At 36.2% G+C, this 25,529-nt stretch overlaps 1 protein-coding gene and 1 pseudogene across 1 annotated transcript; one reads left to right on the top strand and one right to left on the bottom strand.

The window, feature by feature from the left end:
• LOC102176500 (olfactory receptor 6C65-like) lies at positions 9,264–10,199 on the bottom strand. Its single transcript, XM_005680446.1, has one exon. It carries the CDS (start codon positions 10,197–10,199, stop codon positions 9,264–9,266), a length of 936 nt encoding a protein of 311 aa, XP_005680503.1.
• On the top strand, positions 23,254–24,237 carry LOC102176767 (annotated as a pseudogene).

The raw sequence follows: 25,529 nt of genomic DNA on the forward strand, positions 1-25,529 counted from the left end.
GTTCGGTCTTGGAATAGCCGGGGCTGGAACCGAAATAACAGCTCTGTCCCTGCAAGGCCAAGGATTTAACTCCCTGAGAGCAGCCATAGATGAAGACATTACCCGTATAGAGCAATCTATTAGTCATTTAGAATCGTCTCTAACTTCTCTATCTGAAGTAGTTCTGCAAAACAGGAGGGGATTAGATCTGCTCTTTCTGCAACAAGGGGGACTCTGTGCTGCCCTAGGAGAAGAGTGCTGTTTCTATGTGGATCATACAGGAATAGTTAGAGAATCTATGGCCAAAGTGAGAGAAGGACTAGCCCAACGTAAACGAGAACGTGAGGCTCAACAGGGATGGTTTGAATTTTGGTTTCAACAATCCCCTTGGCTGACTACCTTAATCTCCACCTTGCTAGGACCCCTGCTAGTACTTTTACTAATGCTTACCTTTGGCCCATGCATTATCAATAGACTTGTAGCCTTTGTAAAGGAACGCATAAATACCGTACAGCTGTTTGTGCTTCGACAACAATATCAAACTGTGTCTCAGGACCAAGAGGAAGATTCCTCTATATGATCTAAGGACGAGGGGAATGTTAGGGACCAAACGACGGTCTCTAGGACCTGAGTCATGTTTACCAGAAAGAGACAGGATATGCACTCATCCTGCCTGGCCAATCATGTAACGCCAGCTACTCCTGTACTGAGACAAAGAACTGCCTGTATATAAGCCGCCATACTCCTTTGTTCACGGCTCTTGTCAGATTCCCTTGTGTGGGATGAGACTTGGGCCCTAGCGCGCTAGGAATAAACAAACTCCCTTCTTGCGTTTGAAATACTGTGGTGGACTTGCTATCTCGGTTGGTTCGGAGATACGGGCTCGGAGCATAACAAAACACAAAGAACAAATATTAAAAGCAGCAAGGGATAAACAATGAATAACACACAAGGGGATTCCTATAAGGATAACTGCAGATCTTCCAATAGAAACTCTTCAGGCCAGGAGGGAATGGCAAGACTTACTTAAAGTGATGAAAGAAAATAACCTACAGCCCAGATTACTGTATCCAGCAAGGATCTCATTCAAATACGAAGGAGAAATCAAAAGCTTTACAGACAAGCAAAAACTGAGAGAATTCAGCACCACCAAAACAACTCTCCAACAAATGCTAAATGATCTTCTCTAGACAAGAAACACAAAAAGGGTGTATAAATCCAAACCCAAAACAATAAAGTAAATGGTAACAGGATCATAGTTATCAATAATTACTTTAAAGGTAAATGGGTTGAATTCCCCAACCAAAAGGCAAAGACTGGCTGAATGGATACAAAAACAAGACCCTCTATATGCTGCTTACAAGAGATCCACCTCAAAACAAGGGACACATACAGACTGAAAGTGAAGGGCTGTAAAAAGATATTCCACGCAAATAGAGACCAAAAGAAATCAGGGGTGGCAACACTCATATCCGATAAAATAGACATTAAAACAAAGGCTGTGAAAAGAGACAAAGAAGGCCACTACATAATGATCAAAGGATCAAGCCAAGAAGAAGATATAACAATTATAAATATATATTCACCCAATATAGGAGCACCGCAATATGTAAGACAAATGCTAACAAGTATGAAAGGGGAAATTAACAACAACACAATAATAGCGGGAGACTTTAATACCTCACTCACAACTATGGACAGATCAACTAAACAGAAAATTAGCAAAGAAACGCAAACTTTAAATGATAAAATAGACCAGTTAGACCTTGTTGATATCTATAGGACATTTCACCCCAAAACAATGAATTTCACCTTTTTTTCCAAGTGCTCATGGAACCTTCTCCAGGATAGGTCACATCCTGGGCCATAAGTCGAACCTTGATAAATTCAAAAAATCAAAATAATTCCAAGCATCTTTTCTGACCATAATGCATTAAGATTAGATCTCAATTACAGGAGAAAAACTATTAAAAATTCCAACATATGGAGGTTGAACAACACACTTCTGAATAACCAACAAATCACAGAAGAAATCAAAAAAGAAATCAAAATATGCATAGAAACAAATGAAAATGAAAACACAACAACCCAAAACCTGTGGGACACTATAAAAGCAGTGCTAGGAGGAAAGTTCATAGCAATACAGGCATACCTCAAGAAACAAGAAAAAAGTCAAATAAATAACCTAACTCTACACCTAAAGCAACTAGAAAAGGAAGAAATGGAGAACCCCAGAGTTAGTAGAAGGAAAGAAATCTTAAAAATTAGGGCAGAAATAAATGCAAAAGAAACAAAAGAGACCATAGCAAAAATCAACAAAGCCAAAAGCTGGTTCTTTGAAAGGATAAATAAAATTGACAAACCATTAGCCAGACTCATCAAGAAACAAAGAGAGAAAAACCAAATCAATAAAATTAGAAATGAAAACGGAGAGATCACAACAGACAACACAGAAATACAAAGGATCATAAGAGACTACTATCAGGAATTATATGCCAATAAAATGGACAACATGGAAGAAATGAACAAATTCTTAGAGAAGTACATCTTTCCAAAACTGAACCAAGAAGAAATGGAAAATCTTAACAGACCCATCACAAGCACAGAAATTGAAACTGTAATCAGAAATCTTCCAGCAAACAAAAGCCCGGGCCAGACGGCTTCACCGCTGAATTCTACCAAAAATTTCGAGAAGAGCTAACACCTATCCTACTCAAACGCTTCCGGAAAACTGGAGAGGAAGGTAAACTTCCAAACTCATTCTGTGAGGCCACCGTCACCCTAATACCAAAACCTGACAAAGATGCTACAAAAAAAGAAAACTACAGGCCAATATCACTGATGAACATAGATGCAAAAATCCTCAACAAAATTCTAGCAATCAGAATCCAACAATACATTAAAAAGATCATACACCATGACCAAGTGGGCTTTATCCCAGGGATGCAAGGATTTTTCAATATCTGCAAATCAATCAATGTAATTCACCACAGTAACAAATTGAAAAATAAAAGCCAAATGATTGTCTCAATAGATGCAGAGAAGGCCTTTGACAAAATTCAACATCCATTTATGATAAAAACTCTCCAGAAAGCAGGAATAGAAGGAACATACCTCAACATAATAAAAGCTACATATAACAAACCCACAGCAAACATTATCCTCAATGGTGAAAAATTGAAAGCATTTCCCCTAAAGTCAGGAACAAGACAAGGGTGTCCACTTTCACCGCTACTATTCAACATAGTTCTGGGAGTTTAGGCCACAGAAATCAGAACAGAAAAAGAAATAAAAGGAATCCAAATTGGAAAAGAAGAATTAAAACTCTCACTGTTTGCAGATGACATGATCCTCTACATAGAAAACCCTAAAGACTCCACCAGAAAATTACTAGAGCTAATCAATGAATATAGTAAAGTTGCAGGATATAAAATCAACACACAGAAATCCCTTGCATTCCTATACACGAATAATGAGAAAGTAGAAAAAGAAATTAAGGAAACAATTCCATGCACCATTGCAATGAAAAGAAAAAAATACTTAGGAATATATCTACCTAAGGAAACTAAAGACCTATATACAGAAAACTATAAAACACTGGTGAAAGAAATCAAAGAGGACACTAATAGATGGAGAAATATACCATGTTCATGGATTGGAAGAATCAATATAGTGAAAAGGAGTATACTACCCAAAGCAATCTACAAATTCAATGCAATCCCTATCAAGCTACCAATGGTATTTTTCACAGAACTAGAATAAATAATTTCAAGATTTGTATGGACATACAAAAAACCTCGAATAGCCAAGGCAATCTTGAGAAAGAAGAATGGAACTGGAGGAATCAACTTGCCTGACTTCAGGCTCTACTACAAAGCCACAGTCATCAAGACAGTATGGTACTGGCACAATGACAGAAATATAGATCAATGGAACAAAATAGAAAGGCCAGAGATAAATCCAGACACCTATGGACACCTTATCTTTGACAAAGGAGGCAAGAATATACAATGGAGTAAAGACAATCTCCTTAACAAGTGGTGCTGGGAAAACTGGTCAACCACTTGTAAAAGAATGAAACTAGATCACTTTCTAACACCACACACAAAAATAAACTCAAAATGGATTAAAGATCTAAATGTAAGATCAGAAACTATAAAACTCCTAGAGGAGAACATAGGCAAAACACTCTCAGACATAAATCACAGCAGGATCCTCTATGATCCACCTCCCAGAATACTGGAAATAAAAGCAAAAATAAACAAATAGGATCCAATTAAAATTTAAAGCTTCTGCACAACAAAGGAAAATATAAGCAAGGTGAAAAGACAGCCTTCTGAATGGGAGAAAATAATAGCAAACGAAGCAACTGACAACTAATCTCAAAAATACATAAGCAACTTCTGCAGCTCAATTCCAGAAAAATAAATGACCCAATCAAAAAATGCGCCAAAGAACTAAATAGACATTTCTCCAAAGAAGACATACAGATGGCTAACAAACACATGAAAAGATGCTCAACATCGCTCATTATCAGAGAAATGCAAATAAAAACCACAATGAGGTACCATTTCACACCAGTCAGAATGGCTCTGATCCAAAAGTCTGCAAGCAATAAATGCTGGAGAGGGTGTGGAGAAAAGGGAACCCTGTTACACTGTTGGTGGGAATGCAAACTAGTACAGCCACTATGGAGAACAGTGTGGAGATTCATTAAAAGACAGGAAATATAACTGCCTTATTACCCAGCAATCCCACTGCTGGGCATACATACCGAGGAAACCAGAATTGAAAGAGACAGTTGTACCCCAATGTTCATCACAGCACTGTTTATAATAGCCAGGACATGGAAACAACCTAGATGTCCATCAGCAGATGAATGGATAAGAAAGCTGCGGTACATATACACAATGGAGTATTACTCAGCCATTAAAAAGAATACATTTGAATCAGTTCTGATGAGATGAATAAAACTGGAGCCGATTATACAGAGTGAAGTAATCCAGAACGAAAAACACCAAACAGTATACTAACACATATATATGGATTTAGAAAGATGGCAATGATGACTCTGTATGCAAGACACCCAAAGAGACACAGATGTGTAGAGTGGACTTTTGGACTCAGAGGGAGAGGGAGAGGGAGGGATGATTTGGGAGAATGGCATTGAAACATGTATACTATCATGTAAGAAACGAATCACCAGTCTATGTCCGGTGCAGGATACAGGATGCTTGGGGCTGGTGCACGGGGATAACCCAGAGAGATGTTATGGGGAGGAGACGGGAGGGGGATTCATGTTTGGGAACGCATGTACACCTGTGGTGGATTCTTGTCAATGTATGGCAAAACCAATACAGTATTGTAAAGTAAAATAAAGTAATAATAAAATTGAAAATAAATAAATAAATAAAGACTGAGAAGATAGGTCCAAAGCTCCCTTATATTTTAATACTTTGGTCCACTTCCTATAAATGCAACTTCCTATGTATAAGCATAGAGCATTATTAAAACTAACTAATTGGGTTGTGCATGTGTGCTAAGTCACTTCAGTTCTGTTCTTCTGTTTGTGTCCCTATGATCTGTAGCCCACCAGGCTCCTCTGTACATGGGATTCTCCAGGCAAGAATAGTGGAATGGATTGCCATGCTCTCCTCCAAGGGATCTTCCCAATCCAGGGATCAAACCCATGTCTCTAACATTTCTGCATTGTCAGGTGGGTTCTTTACCAAGAGCCAAGTGGAAAGCACAGTAATTTTGTTACAATATTAATTAAGTTACATACTTTATTTCTATACATCAATGTTTCTATCAATATACCTTACCTGCTGAGGATCAAATCTTAAATCCTTCATTAAATTAGAGATTATGTTCCTTTGCTTTCCCCAATTTGTGAAAAAATCATGTCTTTCCTTGTTTTTCATGACCTTAATATATTTGAAGAGTACTGAGCAGGTAGTTTTTAGAATTCTTCCCAATTTTTCTGGTGTTTTCTCCAATCGTTTTGAGGTTGTATAGTTTCTGTGGACCACATTTTGTCATAAAGAAGGCTGAGCACTGAAGGATTGACGCTTTTGAATGTGGTGTTGGAGAAGACTCTTAGGAGTCCCTTGGACTGCAAGGAGATCAAACCAGTCAATCCTAAAGGAAATCAATCCTGAATATTCATTGGAAGGACTGATGCTGAAGCTGAAGCTCCAATACTTTGGCCACCTGATGTTTAGGGTTGATTCATTGGAAAAGACCCTGATGCTAGGAAAAATTGAGGGCAGGAGAAGTGGGCAAAAGAGGATGAGATGATTAGATGGCATCACTGACTCAATGGACATGAGTTTGAGCAAGCTCCAGGAGATGGTGAAGGACAGTGAAGTCTGGCATCCTGCAATCCATGGGGTCACGAGTTGTACAAACTGGGCAGATGAACAACAATAGCAACAAGCTTCTGTGGAAAATACTACAGAGGCAGTATGCCCTTTTCAGTACTTCAGGGAGAATATGTTATCTAGATGTCTTATCACTGATGTTAACTTTGTTAAATGCAGTTAATTACTATCTTTTAGGCCTTTGCATCATAAAGATTTCCCTCTGAAATTGCTTTGGGGGAAATACACAGGTTGTAAGCTGTAACAGAAGGTATCATTCTATGATCTTATGATTAGTTCTCAGTGTTTTAGTGAGCCTAGAAGGGCCTTCATAAATGTTTTTGGTAAAGTCTTTTCCCTTGGAATATATAGGTCATTGTATGAAGAATAGTTGGGAATTATTTCAGAATGGTTCCTCTTCCTGTTTCTTGCCTGAATCAGGAGATCTTTCTTAGCTTCTCAGCTTGAATACCTGGTGGCTTTAGTGGAGGCAAAACCTACAGAAGAGTGGGGACCCCCTTTCAATGATAATCCTTAGATAGTTCTCACTCTCAGCCTAGTAAGTGCTCAGTCTCCAGTGATTTGTCAAAGTTTTGGTATGTTATAATTCCATGTTATTTTGTTTAAACTACATTTTAATAATTTTATTTTATTTCATTTGACCTGTGGATTGCATAGTAAGATATTTAGCTTGAAAAGACTGGATTTTCCAGATATCTTGCCATATTAATTTCTAAATTAATTACACAATCTTCAGTAAACATACAATATATGACTTTAATCTTATAAAGTTTTTGAGACTTATTTGTCACTCAGAATAAGATCTAGTAAGACAATGCATTATGTTATTTTGGAAATAATAAGTATTCTTTGATGTTGAGTGGAATGTTCTAAAAATGTCAATTTGGTCAGTTTGATTGATAAGGTTGTTCAAATCTTTCATATATTTCCAATTAACAAAAAAACTTTTTCTATCAATTATTGAGTGAACTGAAACTTCTGACTGTAATTACACATTTGAATGCTGGTGTCAGATTCAAATCTGTCAAATTGTGTTGAGTGTGCAACCAAAAGTTGATTATGTAGTTTGGTAAAAGTCAGTGAAATCATTCTGTGAAAATCACTTGGGTATATAGAACCTACAATGAAGCTTATTTCATGTTTTATTATTTGTAAATTAGATTAGTAAAATTTATACTATAACTGCATTTTTTTCCTGATAACTGCTTTTTAAACATCAGCACACTGTTTCTCTGAACACATGCATTGAAGGGTCTGGACTTTATTGAGCACTAGATTCCATGAGTCATATCTATGTCAACAAATGCAAAGCAGTATTTACATTTATGTAGAATCTCTGAAGCAAAAACTAAAAAAATAAAAAGTCTCATAAGGCAAAGAGACAAGCAAAAATGTAATTCTGGAATAACTGGAAAATTCACACCTATGATGGAAACGTGATGGACAGGGAGGCCTGACATGCTGCAGTCCACGTGGTCACAAAGAGTTAGACACATCTTAGCGACTGAACAACAACAAAATGATGCCTGAGAGCCCAGTATACATCCCAATTCTACCTGAGGCTATTGTCAAATTGAGTAAAACACTCTCAACAAGCAGATGTAGTAAATGGTTTTGTTGAGACCAGAAAATGTAAAGGTCATATGGACGTTTTAAACATTCACACTCTCAGAAATTGTTAATTTTTTTCTCATATTTTTCATTAGGTGCAACCCTGTTTCTATAAACAATTCTTAGAAGAGCTCATTTTTTAATGGTGAGAAAATAAACTCAAGTATTGAGTTTCTAATAAGTATTAAGGAAAAGTGCTCTGATGGAAATTATTACATTTGCTTATACATTCCTTGTACAAGAAGAGAGAAAATAAATGCGTAGATGAATACTAAATGAAAATTTATTCTTACTAGTGTAAAGGTATAATAAGAACTTATGGAGAAGATTTATTATGTCAAAGTTTCAATAGTGCAAATGTGCTTAAATCAACAAACCCCAAAGTTCACAAAATTCTGAAATAATTTATATACACACATATGTATATATATATATAAATATATAAGAATGTAACTATAAAAACACTGAAAAACATTTCAAGATATCATTACTATATCAGAAAATTTGAGAACTATCTGGGTGAAGCATATGTTTAAATTGTCTAAAAAGTCAAAGACGTGCTATCGGATTTTAGGCAGAAAAAGCCATGCCAGGTTATTTCCATTGGAGTATTTGATGAGCTCCAGACTAACCATTGGCAAATTAAAAGCAAATAATGGGCTGTGGGTCAATCACCCGTGTTGTTAGTTAAAGATGATTCATGTTGAGGTATTGGGGTCTTACAGAAATGTCAACTCCATATTTGTAGTAACTTTGAAATTTGTCCAAAAAGCATATTAAATATTAAAATATGGACTTCACAATGAAGTTATAATGTCAGTGCCCCAAATAGAATAGATCAGCATACATAATGTAAAAAGCATAGGAGATACAAAGACAAATAGAAACACACTAGATGGAGGAGACTTTATTCTCACAGAAGGGTTGTTTTAATACTCTGTGCTGCTGTAATGGGAGAAATCATTTTTTAGAATTGCTTGATGATAACTTGTATTTAGCTCTTTATTGATGCCCATAGGGAAAGCTCTTCAGTGATTGTTAAATCTAAATTTTGGAATTTTTATTCACTGCCATTCCAGTTTATGTGACATCAGATCACTTGTGCACAGAAAATTTTCAGGGCATGTAAATATAAAGAAGATTGTGAATCAATTGAGATCAAAATGGAGTAGAAGGAGACTAAAACCTGAAGGAAACAAAAGTTGAATATAGTAGTGGATGCGAAAATATAAGAATATTAACTGTGTTATAAGATTCCATTTAAAGTTCGGGACATGCATTTCTTTTCAATTAAAATTTACTTGAGAAGCATTTCTTGACCAAGTTCTTAAAGGACTGCTTTACCTGCTGGTTCCTTAAGGAGTAAATGAAAGGATTTAGCATTGGGGCAACAGAAGTATTAAGCACTGCTATACCCTTGGTTAAGGCTACTCCTTCTTTGGCTGAAGTTTTGACATACATGAAAATACAACTTCCATAAGAAATGGAGACAACAATCATGTGTGAGGAACAAGTGGAAAATGCCTTTTTCCTTTGCTCAGCAGAGGGGATCCTCAGAATTGTTTTAAGGATGAATACATAGGAAAGAATCACTAATGTTAGGGTTACCATGAGTGTGAATACTGCCAGGAAAAATGCCATGAGCTCTAGGAAGGCTGTGTCTGTGCAGAAGATCAGTAGCATGGGGGAAGAGTCACAGGCGAAGTGGTCAATGATGTTGGAATCACAGAAATCCAATTGAAGTCCCATGATCACAGGTGGGAAGATAATGAGAAACCCAGCCAGCCAAGAACTAATGACAAGCTGGTTGCAGATTCTGCTATTCATTATTGTTGTGTAATGCAGTGGCTTACAGATAGCCACATAACGATCATAGGACATGACAGTCAAAAGGAAAAATTCTGTTGAACCAAGGAGTATCAAGAAAAACACTTGAGTCATGCAAGAATTATAGGAAATGGTCATATCCCCTGTCACAATGCTGACCAGAAATCTAGGAATACATACTGTTGTGAATGAGATTTCTAGGAAGGAGAAATTCCTAAGGAAGAAATACATGGGTGTTTTGAGGTGTGGGTCTACCAGAGTAAGGGTGAAAATTGTTAAGTTTCCACTTATACTCAGTATATATGTGCAAAATAGAAATAGAAAAATCAAAACATTTAGCTCTGGATCATCTGTTAATCCCAGAAGAATGAACTCTTTCACAGAGGTGTGATTTTTCATTTCTTATTACTGACTTATTCCAAGTCTATAAATGCAAAGAAAAGCAAGATTTAGTGAGTACGGTTTTACGGATTTTACCTTTTTAAAAATCACTTCTGCTGGTTTAAGAAATGTGTGCGTGTGTGTGTGCTTTGTCATTCAGTCATGTCCCACTCTTTGTGATCCCATGGATTATAGCCCACCAGGCACCTCTGTCCACGGAGATTCTCCTGGCAAGAATACTGGAGTGGGTTGCCATGCCCTCCTACACGGGATCTTCCCAACCTAGGGATTGCACCCAGCTCTCCCACATTGCAGGCAGATTCTTTACTCGCTGAACCCCAGAGAAGACCAAGAATATGGAGTGGGTAGCCTATCCCTTCTCCAGGGGAACTTCCTGACCCAGAAATTGAACTGGGGTTTCCTGCATTGCAGGTGGATCTTTACCAGCTGAGCTACCAGGGAAGCCCATATATATGTATATAAATAATGGAGAAGTAAATTAGACACCAAATTTTACTGAATTTTGAAAATATACCTAAGCCAGGAGAAGAAAACTTATATCTTCTAGACCATCAGCCTTTCATATTGAGGGAGTGACTTGATAGGACTAATAATCATATTTGTATAGGAAAAATATACCTATCACATGTGCTTCAGTTTCTTTTCAGAGTTTGATCATATGTGTAAAAAATTAGGTAGAACATTATAAAATATTCTAATCCTCAATCACCATACGGTCTAATGATTTTTCTGAAAATAAAACATTTCAAAATTTGTCTTTTTAGTGAGTTGTATGTTTAAATCATTAATGTCATTCTTGCCTACATAGAAAATTAATAACTTAACCAAAGGATCAGAGCCATAAAAATTAATATGCATATACTCCTAAATAAGCTGAGAAGTTAAAATTTTTCTTTTGAGTTAAATAACAATCTATTATGTTTTACAAGAGATTTTTACAAGCAAAGTTAATTGATCTAAGTATAAATTCATTAGAAAGTGAGAAAAATAAATGAAGTGAGATAAGAAAAATACACTTACAATTATATAATCCCATGTGGTAGCAATTTGACTGTTCAAATCCAAGTTATCTTTTGCTTTAATTTGAGTGTCAGTGTGGAATTTTACTAATGGAGTATTTCATAGACTTTCCAACTTGTTTCTGCCTTTGATTTTTCCATGCAATAACATACTTATATAGTGTGTAGGTGGATTTTGGCAATATGATCCTGGCTGCATAGTGTGAGATGGACATATTAAAGGATAAGTCCAGTAGAAAGTTTATTCCTGAAATTGATGAGGTCTTGACAGAAAAGTGATATAGTCCCAGTTGCTGGTATAAGGTGTTACATCCAGAAGACAAGCAAAGAGTTCAAGAGGTCCCTCAGGAAAGGATTTGGTGACACAGTGGCAGAGGATCCATGGCAGTCCCATGTAGTCAATTCATGTTGAGTCTGAAAGGCTGAGACTCAGGTAGTATTGCAAGATTTTTTATTGAGTAACAGAGTCTCTGATACTAGCTTATTGTTTAGGAGGACAGCTAGAAATGCTGGAAATGGGAGAGGGTAGCAGCCAAACAAAACTTTGTTCTAAGTGTTAAATTGTTGCACAGTAGAACCAACCAGAGACCAAGCTTTCCTGAAATGTGGGGTCAGACTCAAAGAACTAAAGCGATAACAGAAAAAGGGAAAGGAAAAGAAGAAAGTGGGATTAGAGCAGTAGTTACTTAGATGAAACAGGCAAATAAAGGTGATAAAGTTATATATTTTGCTGGTTAATAAAGTGAAGCTCCTAGTTCCTAAGGAGAGAGCTCACACTTTCTGAGAATCAAAAAATAGAAGCTCTGGAAAGGAGATGCAATGCATGGCGTATCAGTAGAAACTTGTAAGAAAAAAAATGCACTTGGAACTATTCCACATTTCACCATCTAAGGCCAGGTATTTTGTACCTCGTTTCCCAAAATTTTCATAAAAGTAGCAGTGGTCTAACCTTAGATACAAGGAAAATCTAGCAATATAATATCTTACTTGGCTCTCAGTAACCTTTGTGAAAGAAGGATGGTTTATAATTTTTGTTTTCACTTGTTTACCTTCCAGGGGTGAGGACTAGAGTGTCTAACTACTGTTTCCAAAACAAACAGACTGGTTTTTACCCGTTTTTTTTTTTTTTTTTTTTCCCTCCTCAAAATAGCCACAGGGGATTGTTGCAGTGAAACAGAATTCAAATGCCTCTGGAGAGAGATGGTGCTTATTAGTTCAACCTAAATTTAGTTGAATAATTTTAATTAGATGTCCTTGGGAAATAATTTTTAAAGAACATTAAATGTCAGAGGACAACTGCAAAAAGCAACAGCTAGGAAGTAGCCTTCTTTGAAATTGTGGATTTTGTGTTGTCAGTGTTGTTTTATTTTTGCTTGATATAAATGTCTGCTGAGGTACTATATTTCAGTTAATATAAACTTGTGAAGAAGCAGAAAATAGCAAGAGGATAGGGCAACCAGGAGACTCAATGCACTGTTAAAATTATTCAAGATTCCTTTACATGGGTAATTAATGTATCAGTCTCATGTGTTAATTTTTTCAATTTTTTCTTAGATCAGTGTGAGTTCATGGATATTTATTTTATACCTAGAATTATAACCATTGCTAATTTATCTTGTTGCTAGATTTTTTCTCAGCTTCGGCCATTGGGAGCCCTTTCAATGGGCTACTGCTCTTTTTGACCTACAGCTATCATGGTGCTTAAAAAAAAAAAGGCCCTTCTTTATTTTCTGGAATTATAAGATGCTCCAGGATCATCATGTATATTCCTTACCACAGCCCTCAGTTATTTCTTCAATGATGCCTGGATTCTTTAGAATTAAAGTGTTAGTCATTCAGTCCTGTCTGACTCTCTGTGACCTCATGACTGTAGCCCACCAGGTTCCTCTGTCCATGTAATTCTCCAGGCAAGAATACTGGAGTGAGTTGTCATAGAAACCAGGATCTTGGCCCTGTGTGTGTTCATGGCTGTCATGTGCCATTGATTCTAGGTCCTCTAACAGGACAGAACCAGGAAAAACGTATGAGACTGTGAACCTGTGTATCAATATGTATGTATAATCTTTATGCTACCTTCTGGATTTATACTAAACTAAAAATGAATCTATATTGTTACCTTCATTACCAGATACATTATAATAACTTCAGGTCTTCTCTGTAAGCTCCCACTGCAAAAGTAAGATTCTTGGCACCCACTATCCATTTACTTAAATCTTCAATACCTGTTTACTTATAAAACATAATCAAAATTATTGACCTATACAATGATGGGAAAACTCTTTATTAACTAGATTGTAGAACTTATGTGCCTTTCCTTTGTTTTTAGTCTTACAAATTTCAATCATTTTGAAGCTACTTAGGTCAGCCACTTTCAACCCTACTCCCTTCAGTGAGATTACTGCAGACATTTAAGATACAGGATCCATGAAATTAAAAGATGCTTACTCCTTGGAAGAAAAGTTATGACCAACCTAGATAGCATATTGAAAAGCAGATACATTACTTTGCTAACAAAGGTCCATCTAGTCAAGGCTATGGTTTTTCCTGTGGTCATGTATGGATGTGAGAGTTGGACTGTGAAGAAGGCTGAGGGCTGAAGAATTGATGCTTTTGAACTGTGGTGTTGGAGAAGACTCTTGAGAGTCCCTTGGACTGCAAGGAGATCCAGCCAGTCCATTCTGAAGGAGATCAGCCCTCCGTGTTCTTTGGAAGGAATGATGCTAAAGCTGAAGCTCCAGTACTTTGGACACCTCATGCAAAGAGCTGACTCATTGGAAAAGACTCTGATCCTGGGAGGGATTGGAGGCAGGAGGAAAGGGGACGACCCAGGATGAGATGGCTGGATGGCATCACTGACTCGATGGATGTGAGTTTGAGTGAACTCCGGGAGTTGGTGATGGACAGGGAGGCCTGGCATGCTGCAATTCATGGGGTCACAAAGAGTCGGACACGACTGAGCGACTGAACTGAACTCAAGTGGCAACAGACTCGGCTGTGAACAAATAAAAGTGTTAGCTACTCAGTTGTGTCTGACTCTCTGCAACGCCATGGACTGTAGCTCAACAGGCTCCTCTGTCCATGGAATTCTGCAGGCAAGAATACTGAAATGGGTGGACATTCTCTTCTCTAGTGGATCTTCCTGACCCAGGGATAAAATCTAGGTTTCCTGCATTCCAGGTGGGTTCTTTATTGACTGAGCCACCAGGGAAGCCCCATGAAAAAGTGGGTTTTTCTCAAATCATAAAGAAAACATGAAAAATTCATTGTGATGTTAAGACATCCATTATTCTACACTGCTGCTACTGCTAAGTCACTTCAGTCATGTCCAACTCTTAGCAACCCCGCGGACACCAGGCTCCTCTGTCCATGGGATTGTCCAGGCAAGAGTACTGATAAGGTATTAATTATTCTACACTGTAAAAGATGTCAGGCTTATTTTTAAGTTTTTATACACTTTCATTGAATGTTGACATAAGAGACCTGATCATGATTAGACCCATTACCATTGATTCATTCAATAATTATTTTTGACATTTTTTCTGAGAATATACAGATGGCAAGGATAGCTTTTTACATAATTTTCACTTTTTACAAAAAGTGTGAGAATTCTACATTGTTTTTGAAATCTCAGATTCCCATTCTCTTGTCCAATATAAGCAATATTCTTTCTCAGCATTTTCTTGCTCACTGCTTGGATCTGAAAAGATGTCTATAGTATTCCATTCACATTAAATTTTTGAGATTTATATTATGTTGTTTTTAATCCAGGGGTTCCATAAAATATATAGCTTAAATTAAATGAAACCTGGGATTATTTAATAATCTTAATAGAAATTCCTGAATAAAGTATTTCAAATTATTTTTACTGTTTCTTTGGGAGACAAATGAAGTTATTCATGGTATATTAAGTAATACACAGAACATACTGAAGAAAAAGACTATTAAAAAGAACTTCACTAATGTGACATAAACATTCTCATTTTAATTATAAATGTCACGATAGCTTTTATCTGATGTTTATCTATAAACCACAGTGTCATTTAAAATTACACATCATGTGTGTCTCTTATAGAACCGTCTTTTGGACTCTGTGGGAGAGGGCGAGGGTGGGATGATTTGGGAGAATGGCATTGAAACATGTATAATATCGTATATGAAATGAATCGCCAGTCCAGGTTTGATGCATGGTACTGGATGCTTGGGGCTGGTGGACTGAGATGACCCAGAGGGGTGGTATGGGAAGAGAGGAGGGAGAGGGGTTCAGGATGGGGAACACATGTATACCTGTGGTGGATTCATGTTGATGTATGGCAAAACCAATGCAATATTGTAAAGTTATTAGCCTCCAATTAAAATAAATAAATTAAAAAAATTATGCATCATGGACAACCTGTCACTTAACAAAGCTACATGGAAAATTAATGTATAAATCCTCATCTTAGCTTGCTTGCATATGCAAAGATCCTATTTTCAAGTAATGTCAAAGCTTCAGACTCTAGATGCACATGAATTTTTTGAAGAACACTATGCAAACCAGTAAAGTACTGAAAACAAATACTTCTTAGGACAATGTTAAACAATAACTTATATCTTCACTGAGCATAGTAATTCATGTGCTTTCAAAGTTTTTTTTATAGAATCTGCTTTTTACCAGTGTTTTCAATAATGGATTATATGAATGTACATGCTTTTAAGAAATGATACCTTAAGACTGGGCTTTGAGGACCATTTTAAGCAGTAAAATCGCCAATGAAAATACAAAAATGTAAAAATTATGGCATGAGATAGGCCAACGAAAAGGAATGTGTTTAAGATATAATAGCTGAAAAAAGAAAGGAGAGCATTGTTTTGTTTAACCTCAGCTGGAAATGTGTGTAAAGGTTTCTTAAATCCAAGACTTAAAGGGCAACGTTAGGAGAAATGTTTAACATGTTTCAATAGCAGATTTCCCACTTTAATCGTCAACCCCATGTCCCTTTTTCCCCTGTTAAAAAAGACACTGGAAAGACATACTTGTTTCAACTCTGGACATCTTAGAGAATAAAGTTTGTTCTGTTAATCAATAGCTTTATTTTTTTAATTAGAGAATAATTATTTTATAATATTGTGATGTCTTTTTCCATACATCAACATGAATCAGCATTCAGTTCAGTTCAGTTCAGTCGCTCAGTCATGTCTGACTCTTTGCGACCCCGTGAATCACAGCAAGCCAGGCCTCCCTGTCCATCACCATCTCCCAGAGTTCACTCAAACTCACATCCATTGAGTCAGTGATGTCATCCAGCCATCTCATCCTCTGTCGTCCCCTTCTCCTCCTGCCTCTAATGCCTCCCAGCATCTTTTCCAATGAGTCAACTCTTCGCATGAGGTGGCCAAAGTACTGGAGTTTCAGCTTTAGCATCATTCCTTCCAAAGAACACGGAGGGCTGATCTCCTTCAGAATGGACTGGTTGGATCTCCTTGCAGTCCAAGGGACTCTCAAGAGTCTTTTCCAACACCACAGTTCAAAAGCATCAATTCTTCAGCCCTCAGCCCTCTTCACAGTCCAACTCTTGCATCGATACATGACTACTGGAAAAACCAAAGCCTTGACTAGATGGACCTTTATTAGCAAAGTAATGTATCTGCTTTTCAATATGCTATCTATGTTGCATTAGGTATACATACATCCCCTCCTTCTTGAACCTCCCACCCACCTCCATCTCCATCCCACCCTGCTAGTTGTCACAGAGCACTCTCTTTGTGTTCCCCATGTCACGCTCTCATATCATGTCACCCTCTCCTTCCCCAATCAATAGCTTTGAATATGCTGAATAAATTCCAATCTATCTGTCTCTTTAATCTATATGTTTAAAACTCTACTTTTCATAAAGGAACTTACGCTATTTCAACTTCTTTTATAATAAGTTAATTTGAAATTGAAATGAGTAATCACCTGAAAATCCAGTGGTGCTTTCCCCATCTACCCCAGGTGACATGGAAAATTCAGAATTTTTGATAAGTGCACTCATTTCAGTAAATTCAGCATGATATAAAATTATGTTTCTTCTCCCCTATGCCATGGGAATTCATCCAAACATAAATTTCCATATTTATAGTAAAATAAATCAGCAATTAGTTAAAATAATCTAGCATCATGTAAAGCATGGTGACTATAGCTAATAATTCGGTGTTATGTATTTGAAAGTTGCTAAGAGAGTAGATCTTAAAAGTTCTCATCACAAAAAATGATTATAACTATTTGTGGTGGTGAGGTGTTAACTAGACCTATTTTGATGATTATTTTGTGATTTATACAAATGTCTAATTATTATGTTGTACACCTGAGACTAATGTAATGTTATATGTCAATTGTATTTCAGTAAAAATAATTTTAAAAAGGAAAGAAAACATAAAACAGATGGGATTCTGTCCATCAACATTTTTATGGCCTTGGAAAAGACAGCCACTCTATTATCTGATGGTTGGATAATAGTTTAAATTCACAGTGAGTCTCCCTGAAGATCACAGACCTCCTCTGCTGGTTCCCAACTTTGCTGGAATTGTCGTGAGTCCTGAGTGTTTGAACCATTGGCCTCCTGCAGTCATGGAGGCTGTCTCTCCTTTCTGGTGCCTCAGGGAGGAGAATTGAACAACAAAAGATCTGCCATATTCCTGTTTCCAATGTGTTCCTTCCTGCGACTTCATCTTTGCCCTGCCAGGCTGAAAGAGACCTTGTAATGCTTTGCACCTGCTCGTTGTAAACTCCACAAACCCAGTCCACTTGTTCCCCACTTGTCCAGTGAGCCCAGCCAGTCATGCTCTGGAGCTGGGCTTGTTTTTAAGTGAGAAGAGTTTTAAATCCCAGAATTTCAGAGGCCAAAGATAATCTACATTCCTCTGCTCTTGCTGCGTTTTGTCTGGTTTTGTTTCATTGTCATCATTAATAAAGGATCAGGAACAAGACAAGGGTGTTCACTTTCACCACTATTATTCAACATAGCTTGGAAAGTCTTAGCAACAGCAATCAAAGAAGAAAAAGAAATAAAAGGAATCCAGATCAGAAAAGAAGAAGTAAAATTCTTAGTTTGCAGATGACATGATACTGTACATGGAAAACCCTAAAGATGGTATCAGAAAATTACTTGAGCTAATCAGTGAATTTAGCAAAGTTTCAGGATACAAAATCAATACACAGAAATCACTTGCATTTCTATGTACTAAGAATGAAAATTCAGAAAGAGAAATTAAGGAATCAATCCCATTCACCATTTCAACAATAAGTATTAAATATCTAGGAATAAACTTACCTAAGGAGACAAAAGAATTGTACACAGAAAATTACAAGACACTAATGAAATAAATCAAAGATGACATAAACAGATGGAGAGATATTCCATGTTCCTGGGTAGGAAGAATCAATATTGTGAAAATGACTACACTACCAAATGTAATCTACAGATTCAATATGATCCCTAACAAATTACCAATGGCAAATTTCACAATTCTTAGGGAAGCACAAAAGACCCAGAGTAGCAAAAGTAGTCTTGAGAATGAAGAATGGAGTCGAAGGAATCAACGTTCCTGACTTCAGATCATACTACAAAGCTGCAGCCATCAAGACAGTATGGTACTGGCACAAAAACAGAAATACAGACCAAGAGAACAAGATAGAAAGCCCAGAAATAAACCCATGCACTTATGGGTACCTTAGTTTTGACAAAGGAGGCAAGAATATACAATGAGGCAAAGACAGCCTCTTCAATAAGTGGTGCTGGACATCTACATGTAAAAGAATGAAATCAGAACACTTTCTAACACCATACACAAAGATAAACTCAAAATGGATCAAAGACCTAAATGTAAGACCAGAAGCTATAAAACTCTTAGAGGAAAACATAGGCAGAACACTCAGTGACATAAAGCAAGATTCTCTATGACCCACCTCCTAGAGTAATGGAAATAAAAGCAAAAGTAAACAAGTGGGACCTGATTAAACTTAAAAGCTTTTGCACAGCAAAGGAAAGGATAAGCAAGGTGAAAAGACAACCCTCAGAATGGGAGGAAACAATAGCAAATGAAACAACTGACAAAATTTAATTTCCAAAATATACAAGCAGTTCATACAACTCAATGCCAGAAAAACAAACAACCCAATCAAAAAGTGGGAAAAAGACCTAAACAGACATTTCTCCAAAGAAGACATACAGATGGCTAAAAAACACATGAAAAGATGCTCGTTGTAAACTCCACAAACCCAGTCCACTTGTTCCCCACTTGTCCAGTGAGCCCAGCCAGTCATGCTCTGGAGCTGGGCTTGTTTTTAAGTGAGAAGAGTTTTAAATCCCAGAATTTCAGAGGCCAAAGATAATCTACATTCCTCTGCTCTTGCTGCGTTTTGTCTGGTTTTGCATTATTGTCTGGTTTTGCATTATTAGAAAAATGCAAATCAAAACTACAATGAGATATCACATCATACTGGTCAGAAAGGCCATCATCAAAAAGTCTACAAACAAATTCTGGAGAGGGTGTGGAGAAAACGGAACGCTCTTGCACTGTTGATGGTAATCTAAATTGATACAGCCATTATGGAAGATGATTTGGAGATTCCTTAAAAAACTAGGAATAGAACCACCATATGATCCACCAATCTCACTCCTAGGCATATACCCTAAGGAAATTAAAATCGAAAAAGACACATGTGTCCTATTGTTCACTGCAGCACTATTTACAATAGCTGGAACATGGAAGCAAGCTAGATGTCCATTGACAGATGAATGGATAAAGTTGTGGTACATATACACAATGGAATATTACTCAGCCATAAAAAAGAATGCATTTGAGTCAGTTCTAATGAGGTGGATGAGCCTAGAACCTATTATACAGAGTGATATGAGTCAGAAAGAGAAAGATAAATATCGTATTCTAACACATATATATGGACTCTAGAAGAATGGTATCAAAAAAAATGATTTACAAGGCAGCAATAGAGAAATATAGAGAATAGACTTACGGACATAGGAGAGAGGAGGAGAGGATGAGATGTATGGAAAGAGTAACATGGAAATTTACATTACCCTATATAAAATGGATATCCAACAAGAATTTGCTGTATGGTTCAGGAAACTCAAACAGGGACTCTGTATCAACCTAGAGGAGTGGGGTGGGGAGGGAGATTGGAAGGAGGTTCAAAAAGGAGGGGATACATGTATACTTATGGCTGATTTATTTGATGTTTGAAAGAAAACAACAAAATTTTGTAAAACAATTAACTTGCAATAAAAAATAAAAAGAAAAAAGAAAAAGTTTGCAAAAATAGCAAAAATTTGTGAAATTTTTCATATACAAAGTTATTTTTAGTTTTTTTTTTGATGTTTACCATCTCCTGAATAATTCCTGACATGTATACATGCTATAAACTTAAAAAATAGTTTGAAGTGACGTGAAGTCGCTCAGTCGTGTCCGACTCTTTGCGACCCCGTGGACTGTAGCCCACCAGGCTTCTCCATCCATGGGATTCTCCAGGCAAGAATACTGGAGTGGGTTACCATTTTCTTTTCCAGGGGATCTTCCCGACCCAGGGATCGAACCCAGGTCTCCTGCATTGGAGGCAGACCCTTTAACCTCTAAGCCACCAGGGAAGTGACAAATGCACACATGAAGAAAATAGCTCCTTCATGTGAAGTAATGACAGTGTCCTTAAACAATGCATGGCTAGCTTCATGAAGCAGAGGGATGTGGATCCTTTTCTTGGCAAGGGAGTCTACGTGGTACCTCCAAATTCAAGTTTTGAGGCATCTGAATCTATAGGAGCTTTATATTAATTCTCAGTCCCCAACCTTTCCCAGTCACATGAGACTAATAGTTACATGAGACAGGTGGAAATGTTGTGAATCAAATCATTTATATAATTAAGGAGATGTAGGACCAGGATTTATTATTGGTAATACCAGCTCATTGGTTATGAGATGACTGAAATATTAAAGCTATATATATATATATATATTTTTTTTTTCTTTTAGCTGTCAGATGCATTTGGAAGATGCTAGCACAGTACACAGGACTCCTACTCATTATGCAAGTTTCTTCAACCTTGATTTAGTAGGCACTTAATTCTAGGTGACTTCTGCCTTGCTAGTGTATCATGTAGAATACCAAGGTTTCACTGTCTAATGAAGTCATTATTGACTTCAGAAGAAACACATTAACTAATTGGTTAGATCCTTATTGCGTTGAGAATCTGCTATTTGTATATGCTGTCTATTTATCAAGGGCATGTTAGATTTAAAGTTCTATGTTTGTAAGATCCCCCATTTATTTCTATTACTCATGAAATATTAAATAATTGTGGTTAATGGAAGTGGTTATTTTATAAAAGTCAACATTGAGGTCTTCTATGGGATACAAAGATGAACATGGCCATTCTGAAAAGAAATTCACTATAGAGGGGAATTAGGAGGCTGCTGAGAATGCCAAGTATGGCTTCCAGAAATCCCTCATGGTCTATACCTTAGCACAGATTTGGCCTCGACTTTGCTTCATTCCTAGGAGATCAATGTATGACTTTCTTCATAGGTCAGAACAACTGGACATGAAAAATTTTGAGCCAGAGAGATACCAGATCCTAGTTTAAGTATCTATGCTCATAATACCCAATATTGTCATATTCCTTGCAGTTTTCTCTTAAAATATGGCTCCCTTAAACTTCTAGACCAACTTTATTGAAAAGGAGGATAGTGTATTTCCAATCTTCTATAGGTTTCTGACATTGTTTTTATTTCCTGAACTATTTCCCTTGAGTCACCATAAAACAGAGAAAATTTAATGAAATTTGATTAATGTGACATGTGCTAGTGTCTGGGAGGGAGCAATGATTTTGCATTTTATTACTCACAGCAGAAATGTGAATATCAGAAATAAGGAGAAGGGATTTGTCATGATTTTAGCAAAACAAATAAACAGAATGATAGCAGAGATGGGAATTAAGTGAATAGGTTTGTGTGCATAGGAGAGGTTTCCCTACACATTTCTGGAATATCCTTTTTTTTTCAGTTGCTTCATGCAAAAGACAAATGTGGGGCAGAGCTTCAAGGAAATAAAATGCTTTTTAATAAAGCTTAATAACTGAGAAATAAGGATGTTCAAACGGAAATTGCACTGGGCTGCAATCTGGGTGACAGAGGCGCTATGATATGAGGAAAGTAGCTACTTTTCAGTTTGTGCTTCAATACAAAAAGAAAAGTAGATAAATGCTGCATAGCCTTAAGTTCAAAATAGAAATGCTTGTATATGTATATTCTTAGAAAATCACAGAAGATACCAAACATTAATGATTTCAATGAAATTACAGACAAATCTTTAAGTGACTATATTTCCTATTAAATAACATAATTCAGCTATTTATTCTGTTTTATTATAAATACATATATAAATATAGAGCATTCTTATGTTATGTTGATAATTACTTCATAAATATCAATATTAATATTAAAATAAAATTAATAATTTAATTATTAAACATTTTAAAGTTTATTTTATTTGATAAGAAAATCTTTAATTGATTTATATCATAAAAGTAATGAGTCATACACAAAGAAAAATGGGTTGCTACTTTAGTTTTTTAAATTTCATTTTTGATCTTTTGAAGGAAGTGAGATCATCCATTTCTGTTTTTTAAGTGGTGGCATCTTCTAATAAATACATGACAGAAAAAAAGAAATGAATATTTTGTAGGATTATTCCAACAAAATTGCAAGGATTTCCATTAAATGGACAAAATAAAAAGCATACATTTCATTTATCATCTCTCAATAATGTGATTTATTGTATGAAGATTTTCTAATTAGAATAAGAGAAGTATTATATAAAGCAGGACCCAGGTATATGTTTTAAGATATAATGAAAATAGGCCAAAAAAGTGACATCAGCAAGAATTAAAATGTTTTAGAATTGTACTGATTATAATGACTTTGATTATAATAAATTATATCTTTCATCTCTTCCCTTTTAATACACTTTTAACCTAAATATGTTTTAAAAAGAGAGAGAGAGAAATGTACCACACTGTGATGACAGAGTTTGTCCTCCTAGGCCTTTCTGATGATACTGACCTTCAGATTGTGATTTTCCTCTTTTTATTTATCACATATGTATTCAGTGTCACTGGAAACCTGACTATCATCACCCTAACCTGGGTGGACTCCCATCTCCAGAGATCAGTGTATTTCTTCCTCCGAAACTTCTCTTTCTTAGAAATCTCCTTTACTACTGTGTGCATACCTAGACTTCTGGGGGCAATTATCACCAGGGACAAGACTATTTCTTACAAAAATTGTGCAGCCCAACTATTTTTCTCTATTTTTATGGGGTGACTGAAATTTACATTCTAACCGCCATGTCCTATGACTGCTATGTTGCCATCTGCAAGCCCCAGCACTAAACAAACCATCATGAGTAGGAAACTCTGCAGCCTGCTTGTGCTGTGAGCATGGCTCAGTGGGTTTCTGACCATTTTCTTGCCCCTTATGCTTCTCTTCCAGCTGGATTACTGTGCTTCCAATGTCACTGATCACTTGTTGTGTGACTATTCCCCTCCTTTACAATTCTCTTGTTCAGATACATGGCTTCTAGAAGTAATGGGTTTTTACTTTGCTTTGGTTAGTTTGCTGTTCACTTTGGCATTAGTGATTTTGTCTTATATGTACATTGTCAGGACTATTTTGAGAAACCCATCTGCCAGTCAGAGAAAAAAGGCCTTCTCCACTTGTTCCTCTCACATGATTGTCATTTTCATCTCCTATGGAAGCTGTATATTCATGTATGCTAATCATTTGGCCAAAAAAAAAAAAAAAAAGGCATCATTGAAAAAAGGAGTAGCTAGTCTCAATACCTCTGTGGCCCCCATGCTAAATCCTTTCACATACACCTTGAGAAATCAAGAAGTAAAACAAGTCTTCAAAGACATGATCTATAAAGCAGTATTTTCTGCTAATAAATCATTTTTTTTTTTGGTCAAAAACACTTTAAAGAACAATTAGGTTAAATTCTGAAATTCCTAAATATCTGTATAACTCTGCTTGCTGTTTATATCCTCTTACCAGGCCACATGACTTAATATATATTCTCCAGTCCATTTCTTCCATTTCTCCAGTCATTGTTTATTGACATTTAAATTATAGTAAAAGTTATTTATCCTACAGCATATTCTAGAATAGAATTGTATTTCTTTAAGACATACTTTATAGTGCGAAGTTAAAAATGAAATAAAATAAAATACACCATCAGAAAAAAAAAAAAAAGAAATAGTAAGCACTGCTGATGGGAATGTAAGATGGTACATGTACTTTAGAAACCAGTTGGCAATATCTTTAAAAAAAAATAAAAAATCTATACATAACTAAAAAAATAAAATTAAATTAACTGCAAAAGAAAAAATAGTTTTAATCCTGTAAATATCAGTCCTTAAAATGATATGATATCACATTGTATTTTAAATGCAAAGTTTCAAAATTAATGTGTAATATCTGAAGTGTTTTCAAGATGAACACTGATAATTTCTTAACATTAAAGAATCTACCTGTTATATATTATAATACAGTAAAGTCATTCCAAAAATATCATATAATTCTTTATACTTTGTGAAATTAAGTGCATATTTTCACAATAAGTATTTATCAAGATATTTTATATTTTAAAAATTCAAAATAAATCAACTAAAACTGAGACACTTCCACTTTCTTGAGCTCATTGAGTGCATTTATGGCAGTTTTTCTAAATTTTTTGTCAGATATTTATTTACCTCCATTTTTTTAGGGTCTGTGTTTTGAGATTTATTTTATTTGTTTGATTGGATCACTTTTCTTTTTTTTTTAAATGTTACTTTTAACTCTGTGTTGTAATCTACACATTTTACAGAACAACCACCTTTACAGGGGAATCCATCACCATCAGTCCACTTAGAGATTCTGAGTGGGCTTTCAAACCTTTCTGAGTCTGTGTCTTCTCAGAGTTGTGTATGAAGATTCCTAACTAGAACATTTTATCTTTTTTTTTTTTTTTTTGCATGGAGCCCATAGTCTCTTGCTCCCTCTGTTTCTGTTTGCTGTAACCCAGCTCCTTCAAGCAACAGCACATCACCTAGTCCTCTTTTGGCTTCAGTATCCCTTAGGCATTTATTTTTTGTCAGATCCCATAAGGCCCCAAGGAAAACTACACAGACACTAGTGCTTCCCCAGTCCCCAAAAGCCCAGATGCCAGATACATGCTCCACACTATTTTTTTTCCCCTTGGGGGAGAGTCACTGAGTTGCACTGGCCTCAGTCTTTTACAG

This window comes from Capra hircus, chromosome 5 (assembly GCF_001704415.2).
Source record: "Capra hircus breed San Clemente chromosome 5, ASM170441v1, whole genome shotgun sequence".
NCBI classification, from domain to species: domain Eukaryota; kingdom Metazoa; phylum Chordata; class Mammalia; order Artiodactyla; family Bovidae; genus Capra; species Capra hircus.

What these genes read in the sequence shown, in the direction of transcription:
- LOC102176500 (XM_005680446.1), bottom strand. Translation starts at nt 10,199, where the DNA reads ATGAAAAATCACACCTCTGTGAAAGAGTTCATTCTTCTGGGATTAACA.